Below are 27,141 nucleotides of genomic sequence, written 5' to 3'. Positions count from 1 at the left end.
ATATATGGTATGTATATGGATATATGCACTTATATGTTGAATCGCAGAAAAAATAGAATAGTTACAACATTTTTATTCCCGATAGTTTGCCGGTATTGCGTGTAAATTTACTTAATCCTCCAGTCATTTCATCTCGATGACAATTTTCGTGTCAAACACCATTTCGATGATGCACGCGAGCGCGTTTGATTTTTTCTTTTCTTTTTACCACTATGTCGATATCTCAATAATTTAATATCTCGTAAATTGATTCGTGTGGATGCGATTTAATGCATCGCATTGATATTTTCAACGCGTAACTGGACCGCATCCAGTTGATCGCTGATCGCGGATGAATTTATTAACGTCGTTTATTAGAAGAGATTATGTGATCACGTTATAGCCGTTAATGGATTATAACGGCTCTATCTGCCAACAAAAGTGTAACGTACAAATTATCTTATCTGGGTCGGTCACATAAACTATCGATAATGATAATGATCTAACGATACAATTTTTTTGAATAAGTCACGCAAATTTTTCACAAATTTCTCACGGAATGTTCGCGTAAACTGTTGTACAATATATTTAAGATGATGAACAAATTTATAACACGAATGCACAATTTAAAATAGCAAGATGATGTTTAAAAACAGAATCAAGTATGTATGGGTACATGTGTTTAATGGGTTGCTCATTGGTTCACGATATTTTTATTCGAATGGCGTCAATAATAATAGGGATGCTCGCAATAATGTCAATTGAATGGAGTAGTAAAATATAATTTACAATATGATAAAAGAGCGATGCGTTTCGCCACGAGTATTGATTCCGACGCGGAGTCTTTAGAAGTGCAAAATGCGCGCAGATAAATGAAAAAGACTACTTATTGAAAATTTATCTTGAATACTTTTTATATATATATTTGCTTCTTTCACTCAATCAACTATATCCGTGAAATATAATGTAACGATGAATATTGTGTGCGTGAAAAGCTTTGCGAAAAATTATCAATCATCAAATTACCGGTAAATCTTAAAGAAAAATTGAATCAATCGAACATTACGTGGACGGAAGAATCTGGTAATAATGAAATAATCCCAACGATGAAGAAAAAGACCTTTTCTATAAAATAGAGTTCGGTGTCTCTACAATTTGCATAATAAGCTATTTTATTATATTATTCAATTTAATTATACTTACAAATGCAAGTTTTAATAAAAAAGATAAAAAATAAACACCAAGAGTACATGAAAAAGTATCCGAATTTGTATACAACGCCCACATAAAATATTTTACTCTATATTATTTTAAATTTAGTTAACATTGTACTTTTTTATTTATTACGAAAGGCGGATTTTCTGGATAATTTGAACACTTGTTACATATGTACTGCGCGAAAGAAATCGCCAGCGTAAGCGATATACGCTTAATTTAATTGCAATTTAATTTAATTACGTTAGCGCAGTCTCAATCGCGATATTTTTGCTGGTTCGTAATTACGGGAACGGGAAAAAATTACCGGCAAGAATGGAAAACGGAAAACGGCTGCGGTAGAAATGGAATGGAGGAAGAGGCCCAAGAGCGAATAATGGCGCACGCGCTTTTCCACGATATCTGTACCCGGTTGGATGGTACATACGCGTTACCCTTTGTGTGACTTTCTAAATTATTGCCGGTCATTTGTTAGGGACTAACACCGTGCTGGCCACTCGCTTGCAAATCGGAAATCTGTGCTTCCGCTTGAATTAATCGGCTAAAATGTCGCGATTAAATGATTAATTATAGACGTTAAATCGAAGAAATATAAGGGATATCGTTTGGTAAGTTATATTCCGAAAACAAAAAAAGTTGATTTAAAAAGAAAGGCATCTGAAACAATCGATGATTTTTTTGAAATACGTAGAGTTAAGATTAAGATGGACGTTTAATCGCACGATAGTGAAGTCGCGGGAAAATGATCGATTGATTTCTTTTTTGCAGGCTTGCGACTGTCTGGGAGTCAGCAAAGAGTGCGATTACTTTGGATTAAAGTATCAGAATGCGAAAGGCGAGGAGCTCTGGTTAAACCTGAGGAACCCTATAGAACGGCAGACCGGTGGCGGGGTGGCACCTCTAAGATTCGCCCTGAGGGTTAAGTTTTGGGTGCCGCCTCACCTGTTGCTACAGGAAGCAACCAGGTAAGGAAAATTAATTCGCGCGAGCCACGTTATTGTCTTTCCACATTCATTTATCGCGATCGGGATATTTTGATCTCTTGAGAATTTCTACATGTTATTTTTATCAACATTTAAATAATTATAAAATATAAAGCATTGAAAATGTTAATTTATCTGAACTTATAAACATTGCATTCAACACGATATCTTTTAATTGAGATAGGTTGGTTCATCGAGAATTTTCGTATTATTTTAGGATAAAATTCTTCCCCGTCAATGGAATGCTCTTAATCTTCGATAGAGCTCTTAATTCAAATGTTCTGCCTCTTCTCCTAATAAATTTCCAGTATCGGTAAAACTGGAAATGAAACGAATCCTCGTTTGCCATCGTCGCTGTTTCAATTACAGAAAATTTGCATCGTCTTCGAGACCTCCTCTCTATACTATCAAATCAAATCCCTTTGCAAATTCCCTCTTTTATTGATTCTCGAATACTTATACAGGAAATTCATTTTAAAACTCAATCGAAAAAGAGACACACCCTGTATAATAATGTTTGTAAACTTGGTTACGTAATTATAAATTTCCTTAACACAACAGGGACGCGAGTGTGATATCACGTTTCGTTACAACTTTTAAGTATCTCAAAAAGGGCAGAAGTCGGATTATATTTTAAAATTAATATCCGATTGCTACAAGCACGAAATAAGGAACTGTCTCGGGTGAAATACCTTGTCGCGAGTGTTGGGTCGGGAAACTCGGCGACTCGTTTTGTTTGAAGTTCTGATTGGTTCGTTACCACGGCGCGTATTCAAAGCGAGTGCGACGAACTCTCCGCAGCAGTTGCGAATTGCGTCCGCTGTAATCCGCCGCACGGATGCACTCGTGCGAACGGCGTGAACGAGACACGGAGAGAGGCCTTCGTCCGAATTGAAAATCGTTTCCACCGTCAAAATTCCTCGCTCGGAGAGAGTCGGAAAGTAGGAGCGAGAGAAAGAAAGGGAGGAAATCGCGATGAGAGATAAATAGAGAGAGAGAGAGAGAGAGAGAGAGAATGCTTGCGCAATCAGTTGGATTCCTTGGGTGCGATCTATCGATCCCCGAGCGAGCACGTACAAAATTGCATGCTACCGTCGCCGTGAGGCCGCCTGATTGCATCCGGCGATATCGTGTGCGTTGTTGAATGTGTTTTCGTGCGAGCACGATTGCAAAGGCGACGTTTCTCTCCGCGGCTGAAATATATACAAATAATGTTATGCGCGGGATGCGCCCTGTTACGACATCGATGCGATTTATTTTGAATTACTTATGACATTTGTATCGATGCCGTTGTATCTACGTTATCGTGCATCCTGCGATATACCGCGATGCAATCGCTACGCGAAATTGGATCTATAAAATGTAAGGCGTATCTCTAAAGAGAAATTTCGAATTTTTCATAAATTACAAATATTTGTCGAGTAACCCTGATAATGCCAAATTCTGATTATCTTGCGCAAATAAAAGATTTAATATAAAAAGGAGAATTACGCACACTCAACAAATAGGTTGTAATTAAATAGTGAAAAACAAGAGATCAAGTGGATCATTGGTTACGATATTCGATTTTCGCATCGCGAAAACATGATCAAGCTTCGAAGGTAATATACAATAATTTTTGCTCTTTACGCGAAACATTTATGATTTCTCGGGGCATCTCATGTTTCTCAAGGCGAAAAAAATTCTACACCCGATGATCGAGTAACGACTTCACGTTCGACGAACTCGTGTTCAAAGGTTTCCAGTAAATCGATGCAATTAAACGCCGTCTAGAATTGTAATTAATAGCAGCGCGGAGTGCTGTGGCCCGCAGATTTCAATAGATCGAAACGTAATCCCAATTTAATCGCGGTCGTTCGAATTACCCCGCGTGGAGTTAAATGCGCAAAGAGTAATGAGTCTGTCGTGCGAATTAATTAGTCACCGCGATACTGCAGTTGTAATTGCGGCAGCTGATGCGACCAACTCTTTCGCCATCTAGCTACGTGTATTCGTCACATCTGCATTCGTCATAGCGCATTCATTATAATGTTTTTCTTCCTTTTTTTTTTTTTTTTTTAAATAATTGACTACAAATTTCAATAAATGAATCTAAAAATAAAAGAAAGCGATTTATATGTTTATAGTTGTCTGTCGGATAATCGCAAAAGATATCGCAAAATTAATCTGACATCTCTCAGATTTAATTGCGTTACACCGCATCTCGATTAATTTATCCGAGAAAGAACCGAAGATAAAGACGGACGTAAAAGTACTGTCGAGGTTTCGCGAAACCAACATGTAGGATATTAATTCGCGTGTGTGATACTGTTATGTGCTTCGGGATAATCCTGCTTTGTAATATAATATTCAGCCAAGCAGCGCCGAGCGTTTATCTTCACATCGCGGTATTCTCTTATTTTCACATCACATGACATATACCGTCGTTACGAATCTACAAGGATATAACTTATAACCGACATGTATAATTACTTGTGACTCGACAGAAATAGCTATTTACATTTTGTTTTTACACACACACACACACACACACACACACACACACACACACACACACACACACACGCACACGCGCGCGCGCGTATATATAGATACTTCACCATCATATTTTATCGTAGGATATAAATCACAAAGTTACCTCTCGTCAATTATTTCGCGCCATCGATTTTGCCTGTGATTTATTGATCTACATTTTTTATTCGAAAAAAAGAAAAAAGCCCAATTCTCTGATTGCGAATTCGAAGTTTGTACGACGTAGAAGCTTTACACCGACGGACGGGCTCACATTTGATTTATCGACGATATACATTTCGCGTTTACAACGACGCAATACTTTACTGTCACATTCCGCCCGTAAATTTCGGGAAGATACACGCACGACGCAAAATGACAACTCGTTATTATCGCATATTATGAGATGATCAATGATTCGAGATATAATGCGTTACAAATTATTGCACTAATATTTTATGATTGGCATTATAGTGAAAGTTAATAGATACAGCATAATTAATTCTTTGTAACAATGATTCACTGTGAGGAATGTCATTGTTTATTCGCGTCTATTTTAAATTTGCGTTATAAAGAGATTGCGAAACGAAAATTCTGTCGTTCAGTTTTTATTAATTCGTCTTGCATTTCCGCATTAGCGAAATGTCGCCATCAGGATCGTCTATCATACATCGTAATGGCGAAAGATCGTCGCAGCTATTTCTTCCGACTACGAAGTCGGTAGACGTTGATAAAGACAAAGTGTTTCCGTGTCCGAGGCAGTCGGAACTCATAGTTATCTGCAAAATTACAACTGCGACTTCTCTCGTAAGAATATCATAACGGCTGAGTCGTTTATCATTTTGTTTGTGCGATGAAAAGATTTGCGTTTGAAGAAAAAACTTGCAAAGCGAACACTAGCATTACGGCGTCGTTATTTACTGTTAGTCATCGTAAAAATAATATACGTTTTCAATAAAAGTAAATATTTAAATAAATCCTAGTTTATGCGCTTGGTTATAAATATTGCGATATACAAAATTTCTTCTAATGTCAAGTTTACAGAATTTGGTATCAATCTCATATATGTATATATGCATTTATGTTAAAGTCTATGATATTGATACCAAAATCTGTAATATTGATACAAATCCTAAAGTCGACAAAGGGCGCAAAAATTTGATTGCTCGTTTTAATATAATATTAAAAAAAAGTTTACATCCCGAAAGATAGATGATATTTTTTTGTAACGAAATAAAATAAACAGAATAAAATATATGCCTCTCTCATGCAGGTATTAAAAAAAAAAAAAAAAAAAAAAAAAAAAAAAAAAAAAAAAAAAAAACCCGCATAGGGCAAGAAACAGCCGTTTTTTATCGTGTGTACATCGGCGGAAAAAATATGGTTCGCCTCTAAAATTACGTTCACCACCGTTGAGCATCATTTGCGATGGAAAAAAAGTCACTGGTGTAATATACTAGTGCTACATTCGTTATAAATAATAAGTTTTATTTCTTTAAATCGCATAAATATGACAGTTTACACATCCAAAAAACTCAAGACATTGAGAAGCACATTAGAATTATCTAAAATTTCCGGAAGAAAAACGATCGAAATTCACGGTTGGTATCGCATATGTAAGAATTGTTTTGATTATTGCCTATTATTATTTTATTTTATATTATTTTTGTTGTAAATTTTTTTTGTAACATTTGTACATTTGAGTGAATTTTTTTTCTCTCTCGAAAATATATAATATATAGCATTCATAATAATATTTATTATGATAGCATACAAGTGTAACATATATGTATCCAATGTAATTGTGCTCAGTAAATTGGATTTAACAAGAGCGTAATAAAGAAATAATTGATCAAACATGCTATATTTAACAATCCATATTTATAATCGACCATTAATTGATTTATAAGCATAGTTTTATAACTTTACAAACCTTTGACAACCTACGTTAATTCTTCACAACAATCGATTATAGTTTCGTACAACATAAATTGAATAAAAATCCACAATTGTTTACACTTTCATGACAAGATTGAAAATAAAAAGTTGAAAAAAATAAGAATTATTTTCAGTTGTAAATAGTATTTTAAAATACGAAAGAATATTACGCCTAATATATATATATATATATATATATATATATTTATTTATATTTATATTTATATTTATGCGGCCATTAATTAAGTAGTCATTAAAATGTTAGGAATGTAGGTTGTAAAAAGCAAGAAAATTGTGGATCTCTCGTTCGTTGTGCGAGTTTTACAACGCGCTTTTCCACCAATTGCGAAAGTTCAGTTTCTTTAGTCCGGTTTTTCTTTTGTCAGCGATTCTGATCCGATTCCCTTCGCTGAGTACGAAGCAAAACTCGCCACCGATTTTTCAAAAAGAAACATAAATGAGGAAAAGGGAGGTCAGAAAGCGAATAACATGCGTCGAAAACGCGTGGATCAATAAAAATAAATTCGCGGCATAAAGAACATACATTTAGGTAAAAATAATCGCACGCAGTATCGAAAGGATGGAAAGATTTTCCCGGAGAGCAGATACATGTACGATAGAAAGAACGAAATCAAAAGTATGAAAGAGTGATAAAAGGAAGAGAAGAAGGAATGATATATGTCATATATATACGCGTGCGTTAAGAAAACGAAATTATACATGGCAATATAACATAAGACGTAATTGTGACGATAAGAAAACAAGAGATGGATTTTGAGAGAGAAGAGGATTGCTTTAACTTTAAGAATATAAATCAAAATTTATCACAATGTAAAAAAGCACTGTTATAAAATTTTTCCTATCGATAATACTATTGATGGTTAACAACGTCGGAATATTTTGTCGCTGGCGAGAAATGTTATCTTTCAATTCTATCGTGGAAATTTGTTAAAGACAGATATTCGCGAAGATTTACTCATGTTGGAAAACAATAAAGAAGAGAATTTAATCATTACTTAATTAATAAAATCTCTCGATGGATTTTGCTCAGCAATAAACCATTAAATTTCAATTCGTATATTAAAAGCGCTATATTAATCACTATGAGAAGAAAATTTCTTAATCCTTACGAAAGTTTTTGATTAAATTATAATATTCCTTAATTCTGCACATTTTCATTAAAAATAAATAAACATACACTCTTTCTCTCTCTATCTTTCTCCTTCCCCTAATTCTATCATTTCCTCAGTTTCTATAGTTAAATTTATTACGATCATGAAATATACAATGACTCTCTCATTCTTTTATAATTACATGTGTAACTCATACTGTAAATTTCTCGCTGAGGGCCATATGTTTTCCTAATCAATTGGATTACACGTTAACTTGCCTCCGATTTATTAGGAAGAAAACATAGAGCTTGGTTCACGCGTTAATGCATTTACGACGGCGTGCTGCGCGATTGTGCGATGGGGGGCACATTTCCGAGTATCATCCTCCTCGGAAGATATTTGTCTCTGGCTATGTACGAGAGGTGTTGAAACTCGGAAGCAACCGGGCAGGTTCATTAGCGAAGGATGGTATAATTCAGAGCTTAGCCGTTTGTGTAAATCAATCTTGCCGGGTAGTAGAGTAAAAGCTCAAACATGTCTCGCACACACGACAAGAAATTAAATAAAGTGTATTATATTATCATGAGATAAATTTTTAAATTTATTTTAGTTTAATTTGGTGAATGTATCAGTGTATATTGTACGTTGATTGGCCATGCGTTGTGTTTAAATTTATTATTTTACATTTGCCGAAACTAAACTTTCAAATGCCGAAATTATTCCAAATTTGTATAAATTTTGACAACGATATACACGTAATATGTATAGTAATGATAAAATAAAATTGTGAAAAAGAAAGTTAAAATATCCGTTATTACGCTACGAATCGGGTAGAAAGCGCTTTGCATGTCTTCGGAATAAATTTATATATATTTATTTATAACTCGAGCACAATCATCGTTTAATCATTGTTCAAGATTCTAGAAAGATGCCGCATCGATTGCGCGATATTAAACTTAAGGCAAATAATATTTTCGTCTCGCTTTTGAAACTTTATTTTATCGGGGTTCGCAAATTTTCTCTTTTCCTCTCCCTCTGCGACAGCTGCTTTTGTATAACTTTCAAGAGTTTGGTGGTAAAGTATCGATCGTTTTCGAACACGCGGATTACATGGCGCGCACTTCATCACACTATATCGTTTTCGTGGTGAATGACTTTACGAGCGAGGAACAAAAATAGTAAGACCGTTAACCGTTAGGAATGAGTTACTATGTCTCTCTATCAAAAATATATATCCAAAGAGATTTCGTATATTAATTTCCACTAATTTTTTATATCAAGTATTAAATATATTCAAATTTTGTTCCTTTTGTTCTTTTTTAAATTCTTTTTTTATGTTAATTTTTTGTAACGTACTAGAAGATATAAATTAAATTCGAAATATATGCGAACCAAGAATAGCCACCGTATTTCAACTCATTCGGTACGAAGACAGATTCGAGTTGTGTTTTGAGTTGAATGAAAAGAAAATGTAAAATACTAGTTATGGTAATAGTAATGGTTTGTAAACTTACAGCTTAATGAACTGAATCCGTAAAAATTTTAACTCTCTTCGTGTCATCGCTCATTTCTCGTTGGTTCGTCCCTTGTCATTTTTCTGAAAATTTAATTCTGTCAGTTAGATTATAAGCAAAAGAATGAATTTAAAATCATTACAATAAAATATGAAGAAAAAAAGAAAATATGATGAAATATCAATAAGAAAGTAGAAACTTTTATTTTTTTTTTTCAATAAAATTTTTAAAAACTTTTATTGTTTAACAAAAATTTAATACTGCAGAGAAAATTATTTAATACTAATCTTTAATACTGTAAAGATTGCATGTTACAGAAACAAATATTTCGAGAAAATGTTTCAAGTTGATTTTTTTACTATTTGATATTTATAAACGATATATAAAAGATATTATATAAAATTAAGCTTTTTCTATATGAGAGTCTAGAGTCATTCCGAAATTAAATTTTTGTTTTATAATATGTTTTATAATATGTGTATAAAATAAAAATGTGCTAGGGAACAAAATTATGATCGCTCTATTTATTCGAGTTTCGATCTCTATTGGAAGCATATGTATAAAAACATCTATCTCTCGTTGCAGAATGTCGTCACATCAGCGATTCTCGATTGATATTGTCACCGAGATAAAAACATGCTTTCATAGATCTTCTTACGTGCTTCGTGTGCCTCTGGTATTTAACCACCTGCTAGTGCAGAAAATATCGGCAAGCACAACGATCGACTGCAAAGTATTGTATGTGCGTATATGCTTGTAATTTATCGCCGTTCATGTTTTACCGGTGACCGTATCGTTTCCTCGCGCGCTTCCAACTTCGTCCAATTTCAAGATGCAGAATAACAATTCCGTGACGGCATTGTTACCCGTCGTAGTTGTTTACGATCTTGGGAAATCGGCAAAAATCAAACGGAAGCGTCTTGTAAAACGCTGATCTGATTTGTAGCGAATCTGATTTACAATCTGAGAGACGCTCGTAAAAGCTTAGCCAGAATTTTACGCGCGCGCTCTTGCCGTGAATGAATCAACTTTTGATATTAAGGATAACCCTCGAGCAAAAGCTACTAGAGAGAGGGTGAGCTTCACTCAAGTTTTTCCTAAATGCTTTTAAAATACCGCGAAGCTAATTACGAGCGATCTCGAGCATGGCAGATCCATTAAACGCTTGTATTTTGCCTCGGTAATTTGTGTTAAAAACTTTTTACCTGCCGAGAAAAAGAGAGAGAGAATAGTATACTTGATTTTTTTTTCTCGTTCCTTCTTATGTCATATTCCTACAAGAACCCGGAGACAAATTGAAAGCGAGGACAAAGAAAGTAAAGTAAGAGAACGATCGACTTGTGCATCGGAGAGTGAATTGCCAGCTCGCATCGTCTTTGAGAGAGATTAGCTTCAAAGGAAGCTTATGGGAAAGGATATAATTAGTTTCTAGGTTAATTAGTTATATAGAAATATTTTTAGTAACATTAATGTGGCACAAGAATTTATCTTAAGCCAATTGTTATGTTTGACATTGTTACGAATAAATGTAAAGATGACTTTTGTGTTTTTATTATTAGAAATCTAGTTTACGATATAATCTAAGAGCAATTCACTTTTAGAAATAATAACAAAATGATTTAATAATATAAGTTAACATAGATATTTCAAAGAAAGAGAGAAATACATAAAAAAATAAAAAAATAAAAAAAAACCATATGGATACAAATAACAAGCTTTGCTCATAATTATATAATTAATTTATAATTTTGATTTTATTAATTCTTAATTCTCTAATTATGAAATATAGACATCTTGCTATAAGAATTAGTTTACGATATCCTGCAAATTATTTTCTTCTAATCGGCCTATTATTGTCCTAATTAATATCGCTAGTTTGACCATAAGAATTAATAAGTTAGAATAATGAGAGGGCAGCTATCGAATTCGAAGCTAATTTAAAGTGACCACAAACCTGCCCAACATAGAAGTTTTTAAAATTATTAACTTGAAAACTCATCTTTGATTCTGCATCTGACGCAAGGAAAAGAAAGGAGACAACGGGGAGGAGACGGAAAAAAATATACAGTGCAGTCAGATGTCAGTTGAGCTTTCGCCGAAACTGGCGTGGAAACTACAGTTGAAGAAGATGAATAAAAAGGAGGAAATGTGAAAATAGAGGAAGAACAGCGACGCACGTCGCTATAATGGAAAACAGGGCATTCACTCTCGAGATTTTGTTCATTGTGGTCTGTCTGACTCGCTGGCGTTGTAATCCGACGGCATTACAGCCTCCCGCGACGAAGCATGCCTCTCTCTTTCCTTCTATCTCTTTTTGAACCGTATTATATCGCGGAAAAGTAGTTCTTGAGAAATGTGGCTGCACTAAAGTTTTTCCGGAACCGTGCCGTTGAGATTAAGGGGATTTCCTTTAATTGCTCGTGAAAGGATCCCGAGTGTAATAGCCGCGCAGCTACATAATTCCATGGCAATGTAAGCGTAGATGGGCGGAAGGAGGAAATTGTGTAGAATAAACGACGATATAATGAGTTGCATGGTCACTGCAACTGTATTCTTTATGCTACAAATTAATGTTTTTCCGCATTGCAGATGAATGTAACAAAATTGTATTACGTTTCTATTTGCGCGAAAACATACTTGTTTTTCTATGCGATAACGTAATGTAATCACATTGTAATGTAACAATGCTGTAACGGTAGACCTTATGAGGCCTTATTCGAGAGTAAACTGTTGCAATATGATCGCATTATGACACATTCGCGATAAAACATCAATCAAAAAGCCGATTTTTTTTTTATTTTATAAATGCTAAAACAATGTTTAAATCTTAAATAATATTAAGATGCGAATAATTTATGAATTGAAATTTTCATATATACAACAATGTGTATATTTCAATCTTTTCTAAAAGAGAATACAAAGAGTATTCCTGGAATATTTTATTTAGATTATAACGCCTTTTCTTTTTATATATCGACTTTGAAATATTATTTTCTGTCATATACATATATATATATATACAATGGAGATCTTTTAAAGGTTTCATGTTGTGATACAATGAAGAAAAAAAGGAAGACGTATATAAATCGAAACTGAAACCTTGTTGAACATCGAATAGATTAAGGTACACATTTTTCTTCTTTGTAGATACTATTAACTGAAATAATAAACTAAATTTTGCATTGGAATTTGAAATTATCGAAATACTTCAAGTAGTAAATAATCGTAATTTTGTAAAATTATAAATCGGCATTATATAATAATTGTGGCTTGTTGAGTATGAGTATAAGATCACATATATGTTAAATCATTAAAAATATTAAGAAAATATGATTTATAGATGATTTATGCTATTTCTTATTTTATTATATTTATTGAAAAATATTGTATATTGTCTATATTATTTTACAAACTGTATAAGAAATAACTAATAATTATTGTTTAATAGTGACGTTCAGTTTTTTTTTCCCATCATGTCATATGATTGCTTATTTTATAAAATGAATATACATTTTTTTAATTTTCTCGATTATCCCGTAATTTTAGTCTTCCAATAAGAAATTTAAGTTTTGCGACCAATGTTATTGACTTATCTATAATAGGGACAATAAGATAGCTCTTGCTTAAAATAGCTCTTACTATTCTTGATCGTAGAATTTATCGCGTTTTAATATCTTTTAATCGTCGTCTTTTACTCGTCTTTTACGATGATAGTGAATGACCGAAATTCCGAGTTTGTGAAAACTTGTGCCGTAAAATCAAACGATCTCGCATTTCTCTGGTATCGGGGTTGAATAGTCCACCTGCGTAACTCTACCGAATATTCCGATCTGTGGTGTGAGATGTTACTATCACGGCCCCGAATTAACCGGGAGCGATAACAATTTCCGTTTCCGTAATTCCGCAGATGTTTGCAAATTTTAGATATTTAAATCGAGCGTAACATGGACAATAAGAAATTAAATAATATTTACTCTGCATTTTAGCCATATCTGGTTTTGTATTACAGAATGAAGTAACATACAAGAGATAGACTTTTTTATAGATTGTTATTGCTTAAAAATATAATTCAGAGAAAAGAATTATTAAAGGAGAATGTAAAAAATATCATTAATATCTCTATTAATTACTTAATAGATATAACTATTAACTACGCGCACAATTTAATTACTTTGTGCCTGAAATCTCTGTTAAACATTTAATTTTTTTTTTTCGGTATAGTTTTTACACGATTTATCTTATTACGTAGTCTATGATCTAGTTTGTAGAATACACAAATCTGAAATTGAATGAACTCGAAATCACATCGCTACGAGTCTGTTAGCGTGGTTGCAAGCTTTGCGTTGTAGCTGTAGTAGAGGAAGACCGAAATTGCGTGTAAGCTCTTAACACGCAGATGCTCATTCTGGCTAAACTCTCGCGTCGGATAGAATAAATAAATGGATCCAACTGCGCGGGGAAGATCAAGTACACGAAAAGCGCTTCAAATTCTACGGATAAAAGCTGAATTCGCGATGCGGTGTCTGAACTTAATTTCGTCGGATAGTTTCAAGTTTCGACCATCAGGATTCGACGACGACGTTTGCACCGTCGATAGTCGACGGACTTTGCGAATAAAAATGAGCGGTTATACACAGCCTCCTTTACTTCCGCTTCCTTCTCTTCCTTCTCTCCAGCAACGCATTCGCTATTCGAAATTTCAGCGCGATGTTAGCAAACCAACAGAATCCGAATACTCGCCGCTAAGCTAACTCGTCTTCGCTCAAGTACACCGGAAGTAATTCGTCGGATAGATCCGGTTGAATTTGCGAAAGGAATCCCCTTCGACTTGGAGCTACCGTCTCTTACTACGAAAGGATTTTTCGATTTCGTTTATAGCTGACATTGATATCCCATGATATCCAAGATCTTTCATCGTTCCGAAACGATTGTCATTGTCAATCGGGAAAGAATATATGAGAATACCTTGACGAGAATATCTTGTCGATTATTATTAAAATAAATTTGAATGATAAAGATGAATACATAAATAAATTTGCTAACTCGCTATATCTTTGATTATTTGTGATATTTCGATAAAAATCAAATTAAATCGATACAATAATTTTTCTCTTCCTCTCTTTTTCATAGGAGAATCAAATTTATCGTCGTTAAAAAATTTGTCATTAAGACACGCGCTATTAGCCAAGCACATCGCATGCGTAACGAAAAGGCTTACAGGAAAGTTTCCCGTGAGAAATTGCAGACGCGGAAAATTTATTAGAGCATTCAGATTGCATCTCCTGGTGGCATTGTGTTTATTGGTCTCAATTATTTTTCTACGATATTTTATTCCTTAGTGGATGAATATCACCTTTCAAATTTACGCAAATGTATATAGAAGCACTCTCTCTCTCTCTATACAAGCACAAGTAACACACGTAATGAATTCATTTAAAATATATATTCTAGCTTTAACATGTTCGTAAATTATATATCAAATTGTATGACGTAAATACATTTTATATGTAAGAGGAAAAACGCTAATGTCAACTCGATATAAAAAGAAATGTTAATTAATTTCAGCGCGAAATTGTATGTGTGTATAGCTTGCCGTCCTTGCTTATATATTTATTCCATTATATAAAGATATTTTATTCATTTTTTTTTGTATTTGTTTATTTCGTGAAAAAATATAATTTCCGAATTCACCTGCGAATATACTGACGAAGCAAACTTGAAGAAGCGTAATTATTTCCGTGTTATATACGCAGTACAAATTATATCTCGTCTCTCGGTTGCGCTGTACGAACGCAAATGGAATTGCGATCGACGAAAAGGCAGTCTCCTGGGCTTTCTCGATTCTCAAGTTTCCATCATCCACCCTTGCAGTAACTCGGATCACGAACTTTATCAGGTCAAAGATTTGTTTTATTCAGTGTCGCGTAACTCGCCGTTTTCCTACGTATTCCCTCCCGGATATTATAATCTGATTGGCAAAAGTTCCATTCTAAACATATAAAAATAAATTCGCGATAAATCTTTCCCTTTCATAAAAATATTAAATATTAAATAAAACTTCTCTCTCCTTATCTCAAATCAACATATACTTTAAACTTATCATCTATCATTTCGTCGTATAATCGTATGGATTAAACGTAATTTATAATATTTTATCATGTTTATATTCCTCATATCTAATAACATGTATAAATATACATGTATAAATATACATGTATAAATATATTTATAATTTATATGTATAAATGTAAGATAAAGAAAAGAGAGAAGAGGAGAAAGAAAGAGACAGAGAGAAAAACGCGCACGCGCTTTTATTATCGCACATCATGATTTCAAATTAATCGAGTATATCTGCAGAGCGAATCAACATATAAATTTCATTATTAAATCACGGTGCGCAACATCGATAGAAAATTTAACGGGTGCATCGACGGATCATCATTTTCACGATTGGAAAAATTCTGGTATGTCTCGAGAGAAGATACGTAGCTGCCTCGGCAATGTCGAAATGGGATTCCATTAATCTCGATCTTCGATAATAAGCGAATTCGCGCTGTGAAATACGCGGCCGACGCGATATACTACAGATCAATCGACACGGAAAGAAAGTATCGGTAGGCGGAGTAGGCGGTTTACCCGTTTCTGAACTTTAATTATCGAACGTAATTCGACGAGGATTAATTACTCGCGAGTTAACGCGATTTCCTATCTAACGCTTGTCACGTCGTAACATGGATGGACTGGAAAAGAAAATTATGTTCTCTCATTACAAAGTAACGAAGAACAAACAAAGTCGATTATATACGTGCGATGACATAGATGTCCGTGTAGATTTTTAAACGTTTCTTGATTTTTACTATTGTTTTCCCTCTTTGCGATAAATATTAGGAATATTAAGAATTTAAAATAAAAATTAAAATTTCGATAAAACTTAATATCATACATAATATCAAATTCTCATAGAATAAATCAAAATATAATATCGATTTTGATTCATTGATCCTTAATATTTTCGATAACGGTCTATTTTAAGAATAGAGTTGTGGTTGTATATTACCTTTATGATAAAAATATTGTAAGAGACGAAATAATTGCATCACATGACTATTCTATTGTGTATATACTCACATATTTGGCCGAGAGAAGGAGTCACATAAAATTCCATTCTTTCAGTCATTCATTCAATTCATTCAAGTGTTAAATAATTTTTATTAATTACCCAGACAATCGCCATATTAAGCTCTGAAAATTTGCGGTTCTTTACGATACCTCATCTTGTTGATACGAAACGACAGCTGTTAATGCTTGTGGAAGTAAATTTATCGATCGAAAATTTGCTCTGTCGAAACCAAATTGTCGTTGAGACAGAAAAGAGAGTTGTAGCCGCAAAACCAAAAGCAATTGCGAATCGCTTCGAGGCCTTGCTCGTTAATTACGACTTGGCGAATAATTAATTATGCACTGTCCGATTAAATAGAAAATCGTACGTGGTCGTTGAGGCAGGCGTGCCTGAAAATCGCTGGCAAGCCCGTACGGTACAACTAAAGCATTGTACAGCGAGTACGGACTAAATAAATATATACAAGGAGACATGATTGTGTGCGTGTGCATAATTGGAACAGCCGTAAGGCTTTCAACCAGCGAGTCATTAATGAACACGTAAAGACATTCTCGAACATTGCCGCGAATTTTACTTAAGCTATTTTTACGGTACTTGCGTAAAAAAGAGGCGATTTGAAAAAGTTAAGAAAAACAGAAAGTGAGAAAAATGTTTTTTTTTCTTTTTCATCGTACTAAACGGGCTGCTTAAGCGTTTCTGCATTTCTGCTCTAAAATTTACGATTTATTTAGAAGAAGAAAAAAAAAAGTTAGTTGTAGTTTGAAAACTAAAGGCGGAAAAAAGCAATAAAAAAAAATACTTTTTACATCTATAAGTAAGATTGCTTTGGTGGTTTTAACAAAAATTTGAAGCATGCTGAAAGGCTGTCATCTCTCCCCTTTCCTTTACACTTTACATAAATATTAGATTATAATGAAAAAAATATGTTGAAAAATGCATCACAAAGCAACGGGGGAAAAAAAAAAAAAACCGCCACGTTTAGAAAATCGCCACGAACGATGAACACAACCTCATTCAAACCATTATAAAATGTAAAAACGATAGTGTCATGCTCGTAATGTGAGAAAGTTGCTAAAGAATCCTACTACACAGTGCCGCAAGATGGATGGCTTCACGTCATCGCATTAAGGCGTTTTTTTTTTTTTTAAAGTTCGGTTTTTTTATGGACAGCCCTTGTACTTGAGAATTCTTCTGACAAGTATTTCGTAATTCGTGCATTTATTACGGATGCGACGGTTAAAAGCGCGCGTGTGTATCCTATAACATTCTTCTTTCTTGTTCTTTTGCCCCTCAAAATTATTAATCCTAATTTAAACTGTTTTGCAAGGATCGCCTTGTGGTCACTTTAAAGTCGTCTCTATGGTCGCTCCTAAAGCCGATTCTCTTTGCCGCGTTGTTCTCAAGTGGAAATCTGGGCAGCTGCAAGTTGCGTATACCCTTTTGAAATTCACGGCTTGTCGGATCTAGTGTTGACTCATTTACAATGTGGCTAGCTAATGTCGTAGGTGACATGCCACATGCAGCCCTTGCGTTATATGCAAATGCTAATCCGCATGCTAATTTACTGCGAATTGCATCGCGGTTCGTTCCCCTAAGAAATCTGCCGCCGGCAGCTAACTCACGACTGTCCCCGTTCACGAGGACGAAGCCGGGACGGATTCAGTAGTCTGAGCCACTTTAGAATTACCTAGAGTCGTTGGAAATAACCTCTGAATTATTTACTCGAAAATATTGTGAATGCAGAGCTGGAAGTCGGATGGGTGCTTTCTATGATTCTAATTCCGCTACAAGCGCTAACGTTGGTTCAAATTTTCACACTCTTTGAGTAGTTTCTTACGACGCCCACAGTCCGCAATGCACAATTATATGAACAATCTTTTTAAATCTTATGGTATAGAGCTCACATGTTCAATCATATCGTATTTATTAATTGTAATATGATACGTATTTTTATTTATTTTTTCTCGTATTTTATTCCTTAATAGAGGATGATGTTTGAGAAATTCGTTGAAAATCTTCAATTATCGATATTTCTTTCAAGTTTGTTGATATAGACTATCGTCGATTCGACCAATATAGATTATCGATCGCTTCGGCCCAATTTACTCTCGATTAAAATTGGAATTCTTCGTCAAGGATGATGCGAGTCAACTACTTAAAATAACTCGAGAATATAACATGTTTCGCAGGTATTTATCGTTTTTTATCATTCGATATCGAGCTAATAGTCGATGATATTTCACGCTCTATGAGTGTCACGTGTAGTTGAAACGACGATCGACATTATTATTCTTGTGGATAAAAGTATAGACAAAAAATTGTTTGTGCTCAGTGTGCCAAATTATTTGTCATTAATGGTATGCAGTTATGTCATTTTCTCGATGCTGCTGATGATTATTTAGTCTTCTCGACGAAATATCGTCGAAAGAATTAAAGGAGAATAGAACGGCTTGCAAAATCGTATGATTTCACTCCTTTGATAGCAATACATTTATTGCAAATGCATTGTACATCTGAAGGAATATGCAAAAGCAGCTCTTGGAGAAGACTTCTTCTTTTGAAGAGTTGACCTTTTCTAGTCGCACGCATTCAGTATTTTTCATATATATATATATATGTGTGTGTGTGTGTAAACGGAGAGTCGTGGAATCGAATCATGGTACTGCATAAATCACTTTATTTTTTCAAAAAATTTAGCGAAAATGAGAAAATGTGTCAAAGCTTCTTTTTAATCTACATTTAAGATTTGTTAAAAATGTAAAACGTAAATATTTACATGTCAATTTTGACTGAATGTTATTTTGAAGCAGCGATTTATAAGACATCACGGACAGATGAATGAGACAATGTTTCACAATTAGTACAGTATCTATAAACGTTGCGTACAATTAAATTATGAACGTATTTTTCACCGCTACAAACGCGATCGTTAATCATTTCTGTATTATTGCATTGCTGTATTGTTTAACTTAGTTGAGAACAGAGAAACCATAAAACAATGCGCTCTGAGAACGGGAAGGTAATCAATCTTACTTTAGTCTGAGTATCGTATATTAGCACGGCTGGTCCACCTTGCATTCACCTATCTCTACCGTGAAATTGAACTAATTGCAATTAATAACTCCCTGTGAATACATCCGACCATTCATCTCACTCTCTCTCTCTCTCTCTTTCTAATTGCAGGCATCAGTTCTACTTGCATTCCCGCCTCGAGCTGGTCGATGGTAAATTAAAGGTATCGGATTGGAGTTCCGTGGCCCGTCTAGTAGCGCTGATTGCGCAAGCCGATAGTGGTGATTATGATGCGCTATCACCGCCGCATGCACTTTACTCTCAATGCTGTCATATACAACCCGCGGAACCGTGTGAGCCGAAACCTCAAGATTTTTTACTTCGAATAGTTCAGCAACATAGGGAAATCAAGGTGCGAGCGTCTTGACAAGTATCGATTATAATTTAATTAGTTACATAGATGCTATTATATATATATATATATATATATAGATATTATTTTATTTCGATAAATATGTATATATAATACATATTATTATTCCTTCTCGTTCTCTCGTTAATTAATAAACTTTTTTATCCTCCTATTTTTTTAGAGAACACTGCGAGATTAAATTGGATTTTTTCATTTGGTTTTAATGTGTACGATTGCTTTTAATAAAAAAAAAAAAAAAAAAAAAAAAAAAAAAAAAAAAAAAGAGTGATCGTGTTTATGCAGATATGATATATTTTTTAGATTAAATTTTGAGTTTTTTTTTTTCCCGATTTAATGACTGAATATTGTTGCATGAAATATATCAGACCTAATGTATGATAGAGATATGTAATATGAATTTTTAGGGAATGAAAACTTCGACTGCTGAATATTGGCTCTTGAAAGAAATATCAAACCTCGACATGTTCGGGCAGGAAATGTTTCATAGTAAATTTGGATGCAACGGAGTTTCTATGATCGGCGTTGGTCCACACGGCATTACGGTCTATCGCAATCAGGGCGAAGAAACGCAAAAGTAAAAATTATACATTCATATATACCTATACTTGAAATTTAGAAGAAAGAAAATTTTTCTATTTATAACAGAAGAAAATTATATTTTTTCTGTTTGTTTCTTTTTTAAATATTTAAAAAAGGAATGCAATGTAACTAATTGTAAGTTTAATAGTTTTATCGGATCATTCATATTTTGTTAAGCTATATTCTTTTATTGTATAAAAAAAAAAAAAAAAAAAGAGCTGCGCCGTTACTCTTTTATGCATTGATTAATCGATTCAACCAATATTGTATTGCTAAACTTTGTATTTATTAACGCGAAATCGCAGGACAATGTTAATGTCGCTTGTTGACGGTAGGAGACGGTACGTATCAGCAATTGTACGCTATACCATCCGTCAAGACGATTGTTCGCATACACAGACACACACAGAGACATACACAGACACGCACACGGATACAGTGTTATTAAACTCTTCATTATCATAATTATCATAATTAGCGTTTAATATAAAATAATAAAGTTGTAAGATTTCTACGTATAGATATAAAAATAATATTTACGTATGATAATATCATAAATTTTACCAAGCTTTTGGCTCATCCATTATGTAGAAGGAAATTGATTAGTATTAAAATTTTACTTTACCGCATAGTTCAATCTATTATCATGTATTATGTATTACATTACAGCATACCATACACAGCTATACAAAGTGCTACGTCACAACGGCGAATGTTTCATTTGATTTACCTCTCGCTCGATGGTGAAGAGACGTCGTTGGATTTTAAATTAGACTCAAGCCAGTCTGCCAGTGGACTTTATAGAGCGATCACCGAGAAACATGCATTTTATAGCTGCGAAACAGTTAGAAGTGCAGTCACCGCGCAATTTATCCGTGATTTAAAGGTATCCGGTGCAAATTTTGTTTACACTGATGCAGACTATATATACATTATACGTGTAAAAGTAAAATTTTTGTGATTTCGCAAAGGTACCAATGAAAATATTACGTCTCTTTGTATATCTCGATATGTATATATAAAAAATCCTCTTGAATATGTGTGATACTTTTTTATTCTGATTTTTTATTTCGAAATGTAATACTATATATTCTTTTATTGGTATCATAGAATTTTAAGAGAAAATACAATATCCATATACATGTCTAAAAACTTTTTGTATAAAGTTATTTTGTTTTAACGCTATTTTATTGATAATGTAAAGTCCTACGCAAAAAAAAAAGTAATTACTGTACAATAATCTTATGATTGCGAGTCAAAAACTATGATATAATTGTCATTGCTTTTTTCAGGGGACAATAATTTCCATCTTCAATGAAGATTCGACTCTGGGCAAGAAGTACGTGTTCGATATACGCAGGACTTGTCGGGAGGTTTATGACAATGCACGCCGTGCGCTTTATTGCGAGGCCGCGACAATAGCTTTGCCGGAGGAGAATGAGATTCTCGAGAACCACGCCTGTGGCGAATGCGAAAATCCCAAATGCAAGGTGAGCGATAAATTCAATCATCTCGCCTGATAATCGCGTTATTATCGTTATTCTGAACGGTTTAATGGGACATATAATCCAAAGACGATTTGTATATAACGTTCGGCGAAATTTCAGGAATCTCGGGAATGTTTAGCAAGATTACTGGACGCTATGCTGTGCCGGATCTGCATGGATCGAAGCCTAGACACCGCCTTGTTTCCCTGCGGACACGCTGTGGCTTGTTTGGATTGCGCCCGTCGCTGCGAGCGTTGCCCATTATGCCGGGCCGATATTGACTATTGCCGAACGATATACCTCCCGATCGAACTGACGCACATCGATAAACACAATCCGAAGCTGTTGTCGGAGACAATCGAGCCTGTATTCGACAAGCCGGAGGAGATAAAAGAACGAATCTTGGACAGCGAAGCGTCGATGAACAATAACATTTGAGAGTGTCGAGTCAAACGTCGTTTCAGCTCGTTTGAAAAATTCTTCAGGATTGTTACTTGCCGCGCAGGAAGGGCGTATTAATTAAAATATATACGAGAGTGAAGCGCTCCTCTATTTTTCCATCGAGTGATTTTCGACGTTGGTGTTTCGTCGATTTCGCGAATTCGATTATCGAAATCTTGATTTTGCGCGACTGCTTCAGATATGTACAATTTTATCGTTATACGTTTGACATTATTCGCCAATGTTTCTCTCCTACTTAAATTTTTCATTTATCCATTTAATTTATAGAAACAAGCACCGACATACCGTGCGCACTCATAAAATCACTTTAATTATTTTGTTTTTATTTATCTTTTTGCAGATTTTATCATTATCAACAAAATAATTAAATGCACTTAATGTTACATTATCGACGTCATTATTTCGTAATTTCAAATTATTATGAGAATTTCTTTCATACATGTTTCTTAATTTTAGATTGTCCTTTCGGTAAAAATTACTAAGGAAAATTCTCTTTTTTGGTTCTCTAGCCAAAGAAATATGTAGTAATAGATTTTTAAGTTGATCTCTTTCTTGTTGATGACTAACAAATATAGAACGAAGAGTCTGAAAATACTGCACTTGAGAAATGATGGTACTGTGATTGAAGATGACATTGTTGGAAAGATACAAGGGATACAAGGATATCGTAGATAGATCCAATGAAAGAATCATGGAATTACATCATTGTCCAGATATTTGTGATGATGTTGAAAATAATCCCTTTATTCGAGCGACCGAAAAGTGCTATTAGCAGCATGGATCTACGAGATAATGCTGCCAACGAGTATCAAGAAATATGTGATCTATATATTATACAAGATCCAAAAGCACTTTGTGAATTTTTATTTTTAACTGATGATCGGACCAATACTTTCCTCTTGTTATTTCATGATCAATGCTTTGTTCCTCTTAGATAGATATAGTTTTATTCGGTCGTACGTTTACCTCTGATCTAGATAATACTCGCAGGTTGCTTGGGTCAAAACTTTTATCGGAATCAATGACCCAGTATATTTTTTACTACAACATTCGTTATTCATTACGCATATTCGATATCGTTTACAAAACAACTGCTACAATAAAATCACTTCTAATGTTTTGATAAAGTAAAATTAGAATCATATGTGAATATATATATGTATATTAATTACGATATTAACTTATAACGGACTTGGAATGTTTATCATTTTAATGTAGATTGTAATAATAAAGGCAACATGATACGGACATCATATTTAGATATGTATTGTGGATCTATTTTTATCATAGTGGAACAAGTAGAAACTAAACTTAATCATTGCAGAATTATTACTTCAAACCGATTTTCCTGCGAACAGTATCCTACTTTTTTTAATTGAAGCGTTTTATGCAAAGAGGAAACTTTATTACCATAATATCTGTTTATATATGTACATAAGAGACGAGATAACCCATAGCGTTAGGGTCAAGTGAGTAAAAGTCATGAGTTCGCTAAATGTCAAATCTGATTTAACATACTATGTGCGTATGTCAGTAAGTCATAATAAAAGTAAAACGACTTAATTGTCTGTGCTTTGTTAAAAGATAAATCGCGCAGTAAAAAGTCAACAGCATTTTATATCTAATAAAATATAAAGACAAGCTATTCCTGCATAAAAATAGCTTGTCTCTTTGTTTAAATTGTGTAAAACCAGCTAAAATTAGAGATATTGACTTTGTTTAGTCTCGCTAACTGAAAATTTGATGTTAGCAATATGATCAGCCTCTAATATATTATTTATAACACTTACCAATAGCATTCTATAAACTTTGTATGTGTGATAAAAATATAGCATGAACGAAAGAATGAGAGAGAGGGAGAGAGAGAGAGAGAGAGAGAGAGAGAGAGAGAGAGAGAGAGAGAGAGAGAAGATAATATAAAAAATAAGAAAATAATGAGAAAAATTATAGTCATTCATCAATGCAAAGTAAACTTAGTTATAATTATTTATAAGAAGAAATAATAGAGTGTATTTATATGCTGCTATCTTTAATGCTTTTCAAAAGAGAAACTCTTCTTGAATCACAGTGTAGCCGTCGTTTTGTTTACAAAATATATATATATATATATGCCGGTTTAGTATTTCTTATTATAAAACACTTTGTAATATCTCTAGACATAGTCCATTAATATGATAGCGAGGCTACACTGTATTTGCAAGATCAGTGTATTGCTTGGAGTGAATTATTTTATTTTATATTTTTTTTAGATATTAACACGTGCATAAAATCGAAGCCTAAACCGTGTATTTAATGCAATTCAATGCAATCTTATAATAGGCTACTGTTGTCACACAGACAAGATAAAATATATCTGTTGTAAAATTGTGAGCCTATTGTTGCGATAATCGTTGTGAAAACGAGCATAATTATAATTATATTCTTTAAAAAATAGTGGTCCGCAATTGCGAATATGAAAAACAAAATAACTTTTAATACCACTACTGTGTGTTGATAAATGTAAGATTACTAATAATGACAACAACAATAACATTATTACGCATTATGAATAATAATTTCTTGTGATTTTAAATCTCTGTATAAAATATATAAGAAAAAAAATTTTAAATATTGTAGCTAATAGATCTATATGATAGAGACAAAAGTGATCTGAGAGAGAAAGAGAGAGAGAGAGAGAGAGAGAGAGAGAGAGAGAGAGAGAGAGAGCGAAAGAGAAAGAGAGAGTGTTTCTAAAAGTTATCATTTGCAAAGAGTATTTTTAAAGTATTTCCAATTATTTTTTAGTATTATATCAGAATTCCACCCAGTGGAAGAAGTGGAAATGTGCGCGCGTACATATGAAAATATCACAATTTATGAGACGTAAATTTTAGCATTCAATACAATGTTCCAACTTGTTGATTAAATACTGTGAAACATCGAAAGTCGAATTCTTTCTTATTTGAGCCTAATCCTATCTAATTTTATTTCCTTAAACAATATATCTTTGTCTACTTTTAAAGTAATTGCTGGTATAAATATTGGTGAGATCTTGAAATTGAATTTTTTTTTTCGCTTACTTGTTGCACAAAAGTAAGAAGTAACCGGAATCTTTCTGGCAGTTTCATGTTGCTGTTGACATCATGGACCATGGACCTGGTTGACACATTGCAGTTCCTGGGAAAAAAAAAAAAAAAAAGAATATATTATTATTATTATTATTATTATTATTATTATTATTATTATTATAATCATAAAATTTATAAATTGAGAAATTTTATCAGGAAAATTAATACACATAGTCATTTGAAAGTGCTTAATGATTCGAATATACATGCACAACAAATAAAAACAATATAAACAATAACTATATATAAATATATTTATGTTAAGAAATAATATCATAATTCAATGTCGCAATCAATCTTCTTGCAATATTAAATAAAAAGTTCCTTTTGTGATTTGCATTATTAATAATCGATCGGAGAGAAAGATAGACGAGTAATAATAACGAAAAACGTTCAATTGTAAAAAGTCGTGAATGATATTTTTGTTTCATTTCAATATCGTTTATCTCTCTCTCTCTTTTCTATCGATATACAATATATTAATTAATAAAAAGAGTTGTTTATAGTCACATACATTCAATTGCATTCGAATCGAAACTGCCGTTCACGTATTACTTTTTTTCTCGAAGGTTTAAATACGAGTTTTATATATGGCTGAATTCATTTATTCTTAGATAATCTTTTTTTAACGATTTGTGACGACTCGTCAATATTTAACGATAACAATCATTAGTATAGATAAGCACAGAGTAAAACAAAAGATTTAAGAGATTTCACTCATATTTTTATATTATAAAAAAACTGGTATTACACAATTTTTTTCATTTTCAGGCAAAAGGACGATATTATACTTAGCAGCGTAACTGTAATAAATTTAGTATCGACTTTGGCGCGATTTTCCATTACACTGACCTTTACTTTTACCGAAAATTATCGCACATTTGACGAGGGAAGAACAGCTTCGGCGATGGTCGAGTTCAAACTCTGCGGTTGCGGTGGCTCGTCGTTGGCGGCAATTCGGTTGCGGGTAAGCGTCGATGCGCATGCGCCGCGCGCTCTCATTGGCTATCGCGGTGGCGCTGTAATATGACGAAGCTGCGTGGCATGACGGGACGGCGGATCGGCGATTTTGCAATATGGCGGCAAAGTGAGGGCGAAGTCGTGGGTGCTGTGCCATCGGAAAATGTATTTTTCCTAGTCGCCCGTAACGGTTCCGTCGTTACTTCGCAATCACAGGCGCGACAGTGAAACATACGTGTTCGGGTGGTGTCGTTCGGGCCGATATCGGACAGTAGTGCGTGTAAATATGAACGGAATGGCCGGCAGTGCGACGACGAAGGTGACACCCCGCGGCACCGTGCGCTGCTCGAGCTGTTGGAGCACGTATGGCAGGGACTAGGGCTCGCGATAAGAGAGCCTCGCTTTTGTCCTAGCGAGCCGCGGCAGCCGCCTGGACAGCAGCACCAAATATCGACGCGATGTTGTGGCCAGCTCTGCCGAACTGTGAGAACGTGAGTGTCCTGTGGGGAAACAATGTCCATCTTCGTGGCGCGTGTGCCGATCGGCTCTGCGTAATTTCGGTAGCGGCGAGAGTGCGTGCAAGAAACGAGATATTGCCCGTGATCGGGATCGGCGAGTCGCGAGTCGCGACGTGACTCGCCGCTCGTCGCTCGTCTTTTCCTTGTACCTACTTCTCGTTCTTCCGAGAAATCTTGAAGCGACGAGTTCCGCGCACGCCGAACTAGTCGA

At 34.2% G+C, this 27,141-nt stretch overlaps 2 protein-coding genes and 1 long non-coding RNA gene across 3 annotated transcripts in view; 2 read left to right on the top strand and 1 right to left on the bottom strand.

Moving 5' to 3' along the window:
* The window catches only part of Dnr1 (defense repressor 1), a 107,175-nt gene extending 82,925 nt beyond the window's left edge, over positions 1 to 24,250 (top strand). Inside the window, exons 2-7 of the mRNA XM_070293702.1 lie at positions 1,963 to 2,159; positions 19,556 to 19,796; positions 20,222 to 20,391; positions 21,066 to 21,282; positions 21,689 to 21,886; positions 22,004 to 24,250. Coding sequence (XP_070149803.1) covers positions 1,963 to 2,159; positions 19,556 to 19,796; positions 20,222 to 20,391; positions 21,066 to 21,282; positions 21,689 to 21,886; positions 22,004 to 22,321 — 1,341 coding nt within the window. The 3' untranslated portion in view covers positions 22,322 to 24,250. The remainder of the gene's footprint in view (positions 1 to 1,962; positions 2,160 to 19,555; positions 19,797 to 20,221; positions 20,392 to 21,065; positions 21,283 to 21,688; positions 21,887 to 22,003) is intronic.
* LOC138932142 (uncharacterized) lies at positions 9,188 to 26,808 on the bottom strand. Its single transcript, XR_011446747.1, has 3 exons — positions 26,305 to 26,808; positions 25,405 to 25,501; positions 9,188 to 9,335 (listed from the first exon to the last, which is right to left on the bottom strand). It is a non-coding gene; the product is annotated as an uncharacterized lncRNA (long non-coding RNA).
* Px (plexus) overlaps positions 26,535 to 27,141 on the top strand; it is an 82,740-nt gene continuing 82,133 nt past the window's right edge. Inside the window, exon 1 of the mRNA XM_070293694.1 lies at positions 26,535 to 26,903. The gene's annotated coding sequence lies outside the window, so the exon portion shown is untranslated. The remainder of the gene's footprint in view (positions 26,904 to 27,141) is intronic.

Source organism: Polyergus mexicanus, unplaced genomic scaffold, assembly GCF_030449975.1.
Source record: "Polyergus mexicanus isolate NDT 795.1 unplaced genomic scaffold, iyPolMexi1.0 SCAF_4, whole genome shotgun sequence".
NCBI lineage: Eukaryota > Metazoa > Arthropoda > Insecta > Hymenoptera > Formicidae > Polyergus > Polyergus mexicanus.
The sequence above is the reverse complement of the archived record's forward strand: the minus strand, read 5'-3'. Positions and strand labels throughout refer to the sequence as shown.